At 61.7% G+C, this 13,433-nt stretch overlaps 1 protein-coding gene across 1 annotated transcript; it reads left to right on the forward strand.

Moving 5' to 3' along the window:
* The first annotated feature begins 493 nt into the window (after positions 1-493).
* FGF3 (fibroblast growth factor 3) lies at positions 494-8,560 on the forward strand. Its single transcript, XM_047775036.1, has 3 exons — positions 494-801; positions 3,149-3,252; positions 7,630-8,560. The coding sequence occupies exons 1-3, from the start codon at positions 582-584 to the stop codon at positions 8,002-8,004; spliced, it is 699 nt and encodes a 232-aa protein (XP_047630992.1). The 5' UTR covers positions 494-581; the 3' UTR covers positions 8,005-8,560.
* Positions 8,561-13,433: the final 4,873 nt, after the last annotated feature.

A 13,433-nucleotide genomic window follows, 5' to 3' on the forward strand; every position in this document is an offset into this window, starting at 1 on the left:
GTGACAGGGCCTGGGGCGGCCGCCTCGAGGCCTCGGTCTATAATTTTCGGAGGCATAATTGGTCTGGGGGAGGGGGCGGGGAGGGGCGGGGAAGGGACCTTTCAGAGCCCGGAGGGCGCGCGGGGGCGCGGGGCGCGCGGCGGAGCGGAGCCGCGGCTCGACGGCGGCGCACTGGCGGCTAAGCGTGCGCGGGCGGCGCCCGGCCCGAACCCCGCGCCCCGCGGGGCTCCGCACCCGCCCAGCCAGCCTCCCGCCCCTCCCGCGCCTCCGCCTGGGGACCACGTCGGCCTTTTGTTGCCGAACCGTCTTTTCTTTCAGCTCTTTGCCCAGCAACGGAAATTTCACCCGATCCTGGGTGAAAATTAAAGGATCTCTCTCGCTCGCTCGCTATCTCTCCCCCTCCCTCCCTCCCCGCCCCTCCCCTGCCCTCCCCTCCCCCCACTCCGCGGAGCCCGAGTCGGCACCGCCAGGCGCGGGAGCCTGCTCCGAGCACCTCGCCGGGGCTCCGCTGCCGTCTCTTCTTCCATGGGCGCCGCGCTCGCCTGCAGCCGCCGCCGCCGCGGGGCGGGCGCGATGCCACGATGGGCCTGATCTGGCTCCTGCTGCTCAGCCTGCTGGAGCCCGGCTGGCCGGCCGCGGGCCCCGGGGCGCGGCTGCGGCGCGATGCGGGCGGCCGAGGCGGCGTCTACGAGCACCTCGGCGGGGCGCCCCGGCGCCGCAAGCTCTACTGCGCCACCAAGTACCACCTCCAGCTGCACCCGAGCGGCCGCGTCAACGGCAGCCTAGAGAACAGCGTCTACAGTGAGTGTCCAGCCCCCGAGGCGCCGCTAGGGCCCCCCCCCCCGGGGAGGAGCGATGCCCAGGAGGGGTCGGTGCGCGAAGAGTGCCCGGGAAGGCGCACCACTTCTGCTGCCAGAGGGAGACCGCCGGGGTCCCCTAGTCTCCTCGTCCTAAATGGGGGCGGGGGAAGGGCGGGTCACGTCCGAAGAGGGCTCGGGCGGCGGCTGTCCACTGTCGGGCCAGCTGGCCCGGTCGCCTGCCGCCTCCCCGCCCCGCCCGCTCGTCCGAGGAGGGACGCGGTAGGTGGCCCCGGGGCCTCCCCGCTCGGCTGGGTTCCGCGGCCCTGACAAGTTTGAGCCCTTTGGGTTTTTCGGAGAAAAGGAGCTGGACAAGGCATTTTTCATCCTCTTTATTATTTTGACGACTTCTCCTCCTCCTGCCGACCCCGGGGCGCCCGGCCACCCCCTCTGCCCTCCCGGCTCGCCGCCGCCCTGCGCCGCCTTTGCGCAGAAGACGCTCTTGCGGAGAGAGCGGGGCTCCCGAGAGGCGGCCGCACGGGTAGAGAATCGTGTCCCCAGGCTGGAATCCTCAGCCCTCCCGCTGCTGCCCTTGGCTGCAGAGCGACAGGCAGCGGGGGAGTCCGACCCAGGGTGGGGGACCACGACTTGCGCGCTAGGAACTCGCAGGGGCGTCTGCCTGGATCTGGGGGCGCAGATACCCTTTCATCCCGCCCCGCAGCCACGACCCGCTCCCGGACCGCGCTCGAGCCGGAGTCGCGCGAGGCTCCAAGGTTTGGCTCCTCTGGCTGCGGGTACCTGGGCTGTCGCCGGGCCCTCCTTCAGGAGCGCAAAGCCGGAGGTGGGGGTGGGGGTGGGGGTGGGGTGGGGGTGGGGTAGGACTCCTGGCCGCTGGGCTCGGTGGAGAGCGGGAGGCCAGAGCTCGGGACCAGGCAGGAACTCAGTGGGGAGCGTGGGCGTGTGGCCAGGAATCCTCCGCTGAGACCCACGCTCTGCTCCCGCCCGGGGCGGAGGAAACGGTGCGGTGGCTTCAAGGCGGCGGCGGGAACACGCTGCCTGCTCAGGAAAGCTGCAGCCCTGCGAGGGCGTCTTCGGAAGACGCGCCGGGAGCCGCGCGGTGAGGGCCAAATGTTCCCGAGGGCGCCCTGGCGCCCAGGAAGGGGCTGCGGGGCGCCTGTGCTTATAGCCTCCTAGCGACACCTCGGGTCTCCCCAAATCCAGTCTCCCCCTCGGAGTGGCAGAGCATCCAAACTCTTGATGCAACCAAGGTGGGCAGCCCGGAGGCAGAGGGCGCGCACCCGCAGCCGCCCCTGTCGAGCATCCAGACGCGCCCTTCTCTGGTCCTCAGGCGGGCGCCGCGGAATCCCCCTGCCGGAATCTCACGGGAGCGGGAGCGAGAGGCGCGCATTCTTCACGCACCCTCGCTCTGGGCAAGCCCCTGGCGGCCCGCGTCTGGGCCTTGTGATCGCTGATGCGCTGGGATCCAGGCGCAAGCCCAAAGGGGCCGGCCCTGGAGGGATGCCCCAGCCACCCCTTGGTGGACAATGGCCCCACCTCCGGCTTTGTTGCAGTCGCCTGAAAAAAGAGGAAAGAAGAAGCAAAAAAAGGTGCTTTCCAGTCCAAAAAGAAGGCATTAGGGGACACAAAGTTTCTTATAGACATAGGGGAGTGGGTGAGCACAGGTGGCTTCCCTTGCGAGCTCCCAAGTCTAACCAGGCTTCCTGCCAACATCCTGTAACCTGCACTGTGGCGGGAGACTGTTAGTTATCTTCTGCCCAGATCCATTGCCAGCGGGTTTGGGTGGCACCCTCAATGTACTGGTAGATTCTATTTTCAACCCACCTTGCTAAGGGCCCAGCTCTCTCCCCGGCCTCCACTGGCTTTCCAGGGCCGGCAGTGACCTGGGGAGCCCAGATGCTGGCCTCTGCTGCGAGGATTTGAACGCTGGATCAGACACCTGCGTGTAGTCTTGGGCAAGTCAGTCTCGGCTTGCTTGTCTGTCCTTGGAACTAGCTGGCCTGGTGGTTGGGAGGCTCCGAGGGGCTCTGCGTCCTACACAGAGTCAGCATGGAGAAGTGTTAGTTTTATTTACTATTTTCCTCCAAGTTTGAATAATCCTCCTTACAGAAGCCTTTCCTCCTGCTCCTCCTGTGGCTCCCCCGACCACCACCAGGGGTTTCCCCCTCTCCTGAACTTCCAAAGGCACCACCCTGGGGCCTCTGCTGCCTTCACCACCCCTACGCCCTCCCTGAGCTGGACTTGGCTTTGGGCACGACCAGGTGGCATTCAGCCTTCACCTCTGGGCTCCGTGGGAGACAGAGGGAGCGACGAGCCTTCTCAACTCTTTCTAGGTATCCTGGAGATAACAGCGGTGGAAGTGGGCATTGTGGCCATCAAGGGGCTATTCTCCGGACGCTACCTGGCCATGAACAAGAGGGGACGGCTCTACGCTTCGGTGAGTCCGGTCTTTCATGTCCAGAGGCACAGATGGAGCAGCCGTCTCCCTTGAGCGTCCCCTCTGAGGACAGAAGGGACGGGGCAGTAGAATGCTCTGACCAGGGACGTGCAGGACCTGAGCTGGGGCCAGAACCCCGGGACCTATGGCTTCTCACCCAGGGCTCTGATGGCTGCTTTTGTTAGCAGCGGCTGCAGGCTGGGCGGTTGATGTGTCCTGTGTTCTCTGGTGCTGTCGGGTTAGTCTGCGTTCCTCCAGGGGTTTTGTGGTCACCTTCCAGCTAGCTGAGTGCAGAGGAGACATTGTCCTCCAAATTTCTACCAACTTAACTGAACCTTCATGAGGCTTGGGATGGAACAAACGTGTGCATTGGGCAAAAGCTCTTGGGTGCCCCGCCCAGGCTTTCCTGGGAGTGAGGATGGGCAGGGGGAGGGAAGCAGGACACGGCACAGCCAGACCTTCCCAAGGGTGGAAAGGCAAGAGCTTAGTTCATGCGAGGGAACCTAGAGGAAGGGAGACGGACCCAGGTCCCAGGCACACAGGTTTGGAACCCATTACCACCTGGGGCTCCACAACAAAAAGGGTCCTGTGCCTGCCTGGGCATTGGCAGTGTCCCACTTCCAAGGGCAGGGGATATGGGGATACTTGGAGTAAAATACATGTACGAGGAAATTTGCTGCCTCCAACGAGTCAGTACATGCAATCCAGCTGATACTCCGCCAGCAATGAGAGGTTTTCCGTGCACATGCCCCATAGACGGCACAGCCGAGGACCATCTCTGTGCCCCTGGCATTGCCCGTTCATGTGCGTTTGCAGGGGAAATACACCCACATTTCCCTGCTGCTCTGAGGTCGGGCAAAGCGCAGGCAAGAGTTGCAGGGAATGGATTCCCACTGTGGCACGGGGGGTTAAGAATCAGACTGCAGCAGTTTGGGTCACTGCCAAGGCATGGGCTTGATACCCGACCCGGTGCAGTGGGTTAAAGGATCCGGCATTGCTGCAGCTGTGGTGTAGGTCACAGCTGCAGCTTTGAATTCAACCCCTGGTCCAGGAACTTTCCCACGCCAAGGGTGTGGCTTAAAAACAATTGCGGGGACATCTTCCTTTAAGGAGACCATTTTGCCCCGGCTTTTCCATGGCTTTGCTAAAGGAATAATGCAGAAGTTGGAATCTCGCCCTTTGTTTTCCGTGGCCCAGGGGCCACTTAACGGAAGCCGTGTCTGAGAGGAGGGACTCCTGGGTGCCCAGCCTCTTCTGATTGTGCCTCTAGACACTGCAAACACCAGTTGTGGTTTACAAGGCTGGGCCCTTAGCTCGGGGTCTGCTCTGACTTTTCCTTGAGTGGACGGTGCCTTTCCAGCCCTCTCTGGCCCTGCGCCCCTGGTGCCAAGTGAGCAGAACTGAATTTCTGTTCCCGAAGTGGTCTCAGACCACCCACGTTTGCTCCCCTCCCTTCTGGAGAGGATGCCTGCTCCGCCTGCAGTAACGGTGCAGAGAGGGGCAGGTTCACACCGGGCAAGTTCACAGCGGGGGCAGGTAGGGCTGCCTCAGGAGGGGACGCCCCAGGCCTCCGCCATCCCTTGTATGGGACACCCAGAACCAGGACAAAGCATGCCCTGGGGGGGTCCCAGAGGGACAGAAATCTCCCTGTGGTGTCTGTCCCTGAGCCTGACAGCAATGGCCTTGGAGACAGAGGAGGAGAGGCTCTTGGCCCACCTGGGAGAGCCAGGAGGTCTAGCTGGATGGTAGGGAACCTTCTAGAGCACCTGGCAGGGAAGATCTCACCGCTTCACAGGCAGCCTGGGAGGTGCGGCAGCCCGGGTGCCATCCCTGCCACCTGCCGCTCCTTGTCTCCATCCTGGGCACCACCCACTTGCCTGCTAGTGCTGGTCCCACTGCCCTGCTTCTCGGCTGTCTCAGGTCCCTGGTCTTGGCCGTCCTCTTGCTCCTCACCTACTCTGTGGGTCTGTGGCCACTGCACCCTAAGAGCCCCCAATTCCAGCTCTGACCTCCCTTCTGAGTTATAGATTCCCCCCAAAATGTCCTGCAGCTCAGAGACCCCTGGAAGAGGGCAGCACGCCTCAACTGAACTCAGCGGCTCCCCGACTCCCCTGCCATGATCATGAGCCACTCGTTCAAGCCCAGGGTCAGCTGGGAGCCATGGGAGACCCTTCCTTCCCTCTCAGCCCCACACTCAGTTCCTCTCCAGGTCCTTGAAGATACCTTCTGAATATCTCTCTTCAGTCCCTGCCTCCCTCTGCCCTGTCCCTGTGGCCAGTGCCCCTGTAACTCCGGTCCTCATCACCTCCTGGCTGGACTGTCACAACAGCCGTGGGTCCCAGCCACTGGCTTTCAGGGTCTTCCTCCTCCAGCCCATTCGCCTTCCCTCCATCCCGCCTGTCTCCTTCCCTCATCCAGCCACCCCGTCCATCCGTCCACCTCTATCCATCCATCTCTCCACTTATCCTTCCATCCATCCATCTGCCCGGCATTCATTCTTCCATTCGTCAGTGTCCTGGGCATTTACCATGGGTCACACTCTGCTGGGTATATACTTAGCAGTCTTCCTAAACTGCACATGCAGGCATGGGGGAGCCACCAGGACCTCCCCGCCGCCCACGAATTATCACCCGGATTCCTTAGCTCAGCCCACGGAGGAGTGACCCAGACCACCTCTGCTCCCACCTCCCACCATCACTCCATAGGCCATGCCCCCACTCCAGGCTCTGGGCCCCTCCATTCTCCAGAGCAAGCCCTGCTGCCCACCCTTCCCTGCCTTCACCAGGCAGGTGCTGTCACGGTCAGGAGTGCTCCTGCCCCAAAGTGTCCACTAGAAAATGTTGTCCTCTCCCTAGTGACTCTCTCCAAATCTCACCTCCTTGGGAAGGTGTGTGCCCTCCCTGGGCAACCCCTGCGGGTCCCCACCCCCACCCCGCCCCCCACCCAGCTTGTCTGAAGCATCTCCCAGCACAGGCAAATCTGAGAAGGAAGAGCAGCCTCCTGGGTCGGGACCTGAAAGCAACAAGGAGAATTTCGGCAGGTGGAGCCTGGGATGGGGTGACTCTGGGTGTGACCCATGTGAAGCAAAGGGCCTGGGGTTCTGGGGTGGGGCAGCAGGGACAGGACGGGCATTGGGAACCGTTGTCAAAGGAGTCTGTGATGCCTTTTTTCCAGGTCATCTCAAGCCCCCCCACCCAGGGACCCCTACAAGGTACAAACACGTGCTGTGCCAGCCCAGATCCCCTTCTGTAGGGCCTGAGCCTCTCCCCTTTGGGGACCCCAGGACTGTGCCCCTTCAATTGTTCTCAAGTGTCCCCAGCAAAGAGCAAGCTCACCAGAACTCCCGGGCTAGAGGGCTTAGCCTGGAGAATGTACCTTCCCTGGGACAGAGGGGCCGCAGAGTTTCTCAGAGAACCTTTATCAGGAAAGTGGTGGGGGAGGGGTAGGACAGTAAGGCCATATGCCCCACGGTGGGGGAGGGGGAGGGGGAGGGGCAGCTCTGCCCTGCCCCCACCACTCAGCCCAGCCCGACCCACAGTGTGCAGGAGGTAGGCACGGGCCATCATGGCATCGGCTCCCGCTGTGATCTGGGGTCTGGCCCCACACCTGGGCCTCAGTCTCCCCATCTAGAAGGTCTGGAAGCTGGCCTTGGACAGTAGCAATGCCACTCATACCCAAGGACCCCTGGGCATCCTCGAGGGGCCAGAGAGTTGGGGGGGGTCGTGGGGACAGCCACCCCCAATTCAGCCGAAGCTCTCTGCCCCGCCGCTGGGCTCCCCTGTCATGGGGAAGAGATGCTAGGTGTTTTCTTGCTGAGGTCCCTCTGGGTCACGTGCTGCCCAATTCTGGGTCTGGTCCCAAATGGCCTGTGACCTCTGAGGATGGGCCTGCGGTTCCATGGGCCACCCACGCTGAGTAGCTGCCCTCCTTCCCTGCAGATGGAGACAGACCGGGGCTCCTCTGCACTTGTCCGTGGCCAGTCCAGGGAGGGAAAGCCAGTCCCTCTGCCCTGAGCCCCAGCCCTGTCCTTGGCCCAGCGTGGGGAGGGGAGCACTGTGGGGGTGGCCCTTGGCATGCCCGCCCACCTACAGCTGGGACTGAAGCCTCAGCTGGGCTGGCATGAGGCAAACCTGCCCCTCCCACACCCCGACCCCGACTGGAGGGCCCCTGCAGCAGCCCCTGGGGGACACCGGTGAAAGAGCCTTTGGTCCTGAGTTTGCACCTTTGTCCCTTCGAGGGGGCGGGGACCCCCATCCGCCACCCCGTCCCAGGCGGACACACACCCCTGCCAAGACACATGCCCCACGGTGCTTCCCTCCCAGCCTCATCCTGGTGGCCTCTGCGCCCCTGACCGTGACCCCCCCCCCCGCCCCTCAGGAGAGCTACAACGCCGAGTGCGAGTTCGTGGAACGCATCCACGAGCTGGGCTACAACACCTACGCCTCCCGGCTGTACCGCACGGTGCCCGGTGGACGCGGGGCCCAGCGCCAGCCCGTCGCCGAGAGACTGTGGTACGTGTCGGTGAACGGCAAGGGCCGGCCCCGCAGGGGCTTCAAGACGCGCCGCACACAGAAGTCCTCCCTGTTCCTGCCGCGCGTGCTGGACCACAAGGACCACGAGATGGTGCGGCTGCTCCAGGGCTCGGCCGGGTTCCGCGGTGGCCTGTCCAGGCCACCCGGCAGGGCCGCCCAACCCAGGCAGCGGCGGCGGCCACAGCGGGGGCAGCAGCAGGGCCGGGGAGGCAGAGCTTAGCCCCGGCCCCTGGGGAGCCGAGGCCTGGAGGGTCCTGGCCCCACGGCTGGGCTCGGGGCTCACGCCATCTGGTTGGAGGGTGTGGACTAGCCGACGGATGCCTCGTGTCCATGATCAAAGCTGACCCTGTGCACACAGGGGTCCACTCCAGACTCTTCCCTGCCCCGCCCCTTCCCACGCCGGGCTGGCTGCCCTTTCCAGGGCCAATGGAACACGTACCCAACCCTCCCTGCTTCTCTCAAACAAGGATCGCTTTGGAGCTAGGGGCCCGAGTTGTGGCTCAGAGGGAGCTGCTTTCAACCAAGACTGGGGGTTTAGGTTGGCCAGGAATGCCCTTCACGGAGGCCCCCCCTGAGGCCCAGAGTCCCAGCCTAGGATGCATCTCCCGGCGGTGCCGCTGTGGGACCGCGGGGGTCGGGGGGTGCTCAAAACATGAGAGTATTTTATTCTACTCTGTTATTTAACAGACGATGATGCAGCCTGAGGACACACTTGCAGTTTAACTCGAACGTCTTTGCTTGTGATGATGGCAGAGTCTGTGCCAAATCCATGTTTGAAGATGTAAGATTGTGTTCTGAGAAACTGGTCTAAAGACGCGTTTTAATCCCCTGGTTTTGAAAGTTATATCTTTGCACACCAAGAGATGGTTTGCATCGATGAAAAGAAGAGGATAATGCATGTGTGTGCGTGTGTGTGTATGTGTGTGTGTGTGTCAATTCCCCTGAGTGTCTGCACGCGCGCACATGTGTTTGTAAATTTCCTTGTGTGTGTGTGTGTGTGTGTGTGTGTGTGTGTGTGTTTTCCTGGTTGTGCGCCGGTAGGCACACGTGTGGAGAGAGGACGAGAGATTTACTTTGCTTAGAAATCCAAAACCCCTCCATCGTGAAGCCATGGTCTTCTCCGTGGAGACACTGGGGCATCGCAGCTGCAGGCCTGGGAGTTCCGTCCTCGCTCCCCCCACCAGGGCCTTGGGCAGTCCTGCCTTTGCCTGAGGCTCAGAGAGGTGCTGTGGACTCGCTGGAATCCACAGCCCGTAGGTGGCCAAACAGCTGCCTTGCCTGCCCGCCCCCCACACCGGCTCCCCCAACAATGGCAGTGGGCGGGGTCACCTGGGCGGGCCCACAGGGCACCTCAGCCCAGCCGAGGGGTGTGGCCTGGGCTTGTGCCCGCAGGGGACCTCGGCGCTCTGCCCCGCCCCCTGAGTTCACCCCCACTAGCCGAACACACAGGGAGCCCAGCTCAGCCCCCGGCACCTGCGCAACGACGTGTGGAAATCTTGGCTGCCAGGTATGAGGACAAGGATGCTGTTCTCCCTGCCACCAGCCCCCTGGGCGAGTCAGGTTCCCGGGAACTGTCCCTCCGCCCCATCCCCCACCTCCAGCCAGAGGACGCAGCATCCACGCTGGGCTTCCCTCTTGAGCTTTGCCGATTATCCGGAACGAGCCGAGCAGGTGCTACCTTCGGTCCGTTTTACAGATGAGCATACCGGGACTCAGCAGGTCAACGTGTCCCGCATGTCTTTGGGGGGGTGCCCCGCCCCCCGGGACTCTCTGCTTCCCCAGGAACAGACAGTCCCTGGAGAAGATGAAGGGAGAGGTTTGGGGGTCGTGGCGAATTTTGCAAACTCGTTAGGCAAGAGAATGTGTGTCTCCCGCAGCTGACAGGCTGCTCTTGGCTCAGTTGTGACCCCTCTGCAGGCAGAGAAGCTTCATCTGGGGCAGCGGTCGGGAGGGAGTTACTGGCTGAATGGCGTCCCGCCAAGGCACATATTGAAGTCTTAGCAGTACCTGCTGGGTACCTCGGGATGTGGCCTCATGTGGGAATAGGGTGGTGCCAGATAGAACCAAGCTAGGATGGGGCCATGTTGGAGCCCCGTGAGCCCTGCTCCAGTGTGACTGTGTCCTCGTAGGAAGAGGACCCATGAGGGCGGCCTCTTGCACAGGGTCAAGGCCAAGTGGAGATGAGGGCAGAGGCTGGGTGGAGCATCCACACTCCAAGGAAGACAGAGGTGGCCCAGCGATCACTGCAAGTTCGAGGAGAGGCCTGGACAAGACGCCCCATCACAGACAGCCCTCGGGGGGGGGCTCTCCCTGCCCCCGCCTTGATCTTGGACTTCCAGCCCCCAGGATCAGGAGACCACACGTTTCTGGTGGTGAAGCCGCCAGGTCTGCGGTGCTGTTAGAGCCACCGGAGCAAGCCCATACAGTGGACGGGGGCCTGCCTGCCTAGCCACTCAGGTGGCCTCAGGGGAGGGGCCCTGCTTCTGATGAACAAGGGGAGATGGTACCCCCAGGCTGAAGGCACAGGCTAGTCAGGAAGGGCTCGGGGGCACCAGCCTGTGGGGTCCACCATGCTGCCAACACCAGGCCCATCTAACATGGGCTTGGGGGGTCTTGGGGTGCTGAGGATGGGGCCACAGAGGGGTCTCACAAGTGTCCCATCCCTCCGAAAACACCAGCTTTCTGTGGGTTTTTTTTGTTTGTTTGTTTGTTTGTTTTTCTTTTGTCTTTCTAGGGCCACACCTGCCGCATGTGGAGGTTCCCAGGCTAGGGGCTGAATCAGAGCTGTAGCCACCAGCCTACACCACAACCACAGCAATGTGGGATCCGAGCCATGTCTGTGACCTACACCACAGCTCATGGCAACGCCGGATCCTTAACCCACTGAGCGAGGCCAGGGATTGAGCCCATGTCCCCATAGATACTAGTTGGGTTTGTTAGCGCTGAGCCACAACAAATGGGACTGCAGCTTTTTGTGTTTTAAGCAATGCAAATGAGTCCCGAAGAGAAGCAGCACTTAGCATCAGTTTGAAAGCACCTAAGTAAATGCAGTGGAATCCAGCCCCCAGTGCCCAGGTCGCTAACAGCTGCTCTGTCCCTGGGACTTCGGGGAGACCTTACACCCGAGAGTACTTTGTGGGGGGGCTCACACTGTGTGGCAAGGGCCACAGACACACCCATCTCCCAGGTGGGGACACTGAGGCGTGATTTGCCCCATGGCACCTGGTACCTGGGAGGGAGCTGAGGACCAGCTAGCTGCCAGGGCTTCTGGGCCCAAATCCAGTTCATGGGGAAGGTGGCTTTGCTTCTGTCCTGCTGCACTCGGCCTCTGGACACACACCTGTCCCCAGGAGGCCCAGGCACCCTGCTAGAGGGGGACCCTTCCCCCAATGCAGGGAGTGAGGTCCACCCACTCAGAGCCACCGGCCGCCCTGGCTTCCCTCTGTCCAGTTGGCACATTTGCAGGACGCTGATGCTGGTGGGGTTCTGCCTCAGGCGACATTCCAGCCTGGCACCTCTGGCCACATCCTCGTCCACACCCGAGTTTTATTCCTCCTCCCATTGCTCTGTCCAGCCCGCCAGGCCCTCCCAGTCCACCGCCAGGCGCTGTGCGGATCGCTGCCTCTCTCCTTCATGAAACATCAGGTCCTCCTGGCGGGGGGGGGGGGGGGGGCTGTGGGCTGCACACAGGAGGGGGGGAGCAGGTGGGCTCCCCGGAAAAGGAAACCAGGAAGGGGGGTGGAGCCTGGTGACCCCAGCATCCTTTGGTGTTTGGCCTGGACCCTCCTGCTTAGCCCTGGAGTGGCAGAAGCTGGAGACTGGGCCCCCATCTCCTGCTCCGTGAAACTGAGGCCACCGAAGCTAGGACAGGGCATCCCAGAGGCTCCAGGAGTAGCAGGCTCCCTCCATCACCCCCACCTGCCTGGCCAAGGGGGGAGAGGCAGAATAGGAAGCAGGGAGGGGCATGGACGGGTCTGTGTCTTTGGGGGTCTCTGGGACTTTGGGTCAAGAACCTGCAAGAGCAGGACCATACAATGGGCAGATGCTGTGGAGAACAGGACAATAGTTCCCTGAAAAGCAAAGCACAGAATAGGCTTGTGGTCCAGCAACCCCACCTCTGGGTGCAGGTTCCATGGGAGGGAAAGCAGGATGCCGGCGGGTATCTGCACACTTCAGTGCCCAGCAGCTGTAATCACAATCAGCGAAAGGTGGAAGTAGCTGTGTGCATTGGTGGATGAATGGATGAGCAGAACGGGGTCCATTCATACGTGGAATATTACTCAGCCCTGAAGAAGATGGAAATTCTGCCACAGGCTATAGCGAGGATGAAACCAGAGGACATGATGCTCCATGAAAGAAGCAAGGCAGAAAGGGACACATCCTGCAGGCGGTCCCCAGTGTAGTTAAATCCATGGGGACAGGAAGTTGACAGTGGGGGCTGGGGGAGGGGAACGGGGAGTGAGTATTTCATGGGGACAGAGTCTGCGTTTGGGATGACGAAAAAGTACTGAGAACAGACAGTGATGACAGTGACATAGGATTGTGAATATATTTCACGCCACAAAATTGTACACTTAAAAGTAGATGAAATGGTTGAAAAAAAAAATCAAATCAAAAAGTAGCTTCAGTGCCTTGATTTCGGGATCCTGATAATACCTGTCTTATTGTCCTTCCAGCCAAAGGTCAATATCTGAAAGGAGCAACAGAGGTGTTCAATAAACAGTGCTGAATAAATTGAAAAAAAATCTTTAGGGTGTGGCCAGCCGGTTGCCCCTGCCTGCCCAGAGCTAAAGGGAGAGGTGGCCGGCTGGCCTTGGAGGCTGTGAGCCGTTCTGCATGCCCAGGCCTGGTCCGCTCACTGCCTATGTGAGGCCAGCACACCAAGCAACCCCTGCAGGCCCCTGAGCCCTGGCCCGGGACCCCCGCTTGTCCCTCTCTGCCTCTGCTGGGCAAGGGAGGATGGTCCCTGGGTGACGACCGACTTCAGCTGCTGGCAGCGGCCCTTTGAACCCCATGGCAGCTTCAAAGGGGACTAAGGGACACCAAAAGGGGGGGGGGTCTATAATTAGTGCCTGCCTGTCAGGGGGCAACCTTGCCTGGGCCACATTCCAGGGCAGAGCCAGATATAGCCCCAGAACTGAACCCCAGGCTCTCTGGGCTGCACTGGAGTGCCCCAGGGGTCGGGGGTGGGCAGCCAGGGCCTGCAGCAGGGCCACCCCTCCCCCTCGGAATGGTACCTGGGAGATGGACTTCTGAGTGGGGAGAGAGGCAGCCCACTGATCCAAACATGGCCTCGGCCACTTCTGCCATCCCAACGACTGGTGGCGAGAGCCCAGGATAGGCTCTGCCTCCCTGCAGTCTCCATCTCCCCATCTGTCAAACGGGCTCCCACTTAAGGTTCCTCTGAGAAGACACAGACAGTGACTGGCCCGTAAAAACAGCTGCAGAGCTGTGAGCAGGTGGAAGAGAGGGCCAGGCACTGCAATTTCCAGCGGGATCTGGGAGATGCACCGAGAACGAAGCCGGCCTCCCCAAGGTGCCTGTTGGACGGTGCTCTCCTCTGACAGGCTCAAAGGTGAGGGGTGGAGGGAAAGTCTTGTGGACGGACAAACGGGGAGTGTTGATGGCAAGGCAGGGACTCCTAAGAAA

Source organism: Phacochoerus africanus, chromosome 4 (genome assembly GCF_016906955.1).
Source record: "Phacochoerus africanus isolate WHEZ1 chromosome 4, ROS_Pafr_v1, whole genome shotgun sequence".
Classification (NCBI taxonomy): domain Eukaryota; kingdom Metazoa; phylum Chordata; class Mammalia; order Artiodactyla; family Suidae; genus Phacochoerus; species Phacochoerus africanus.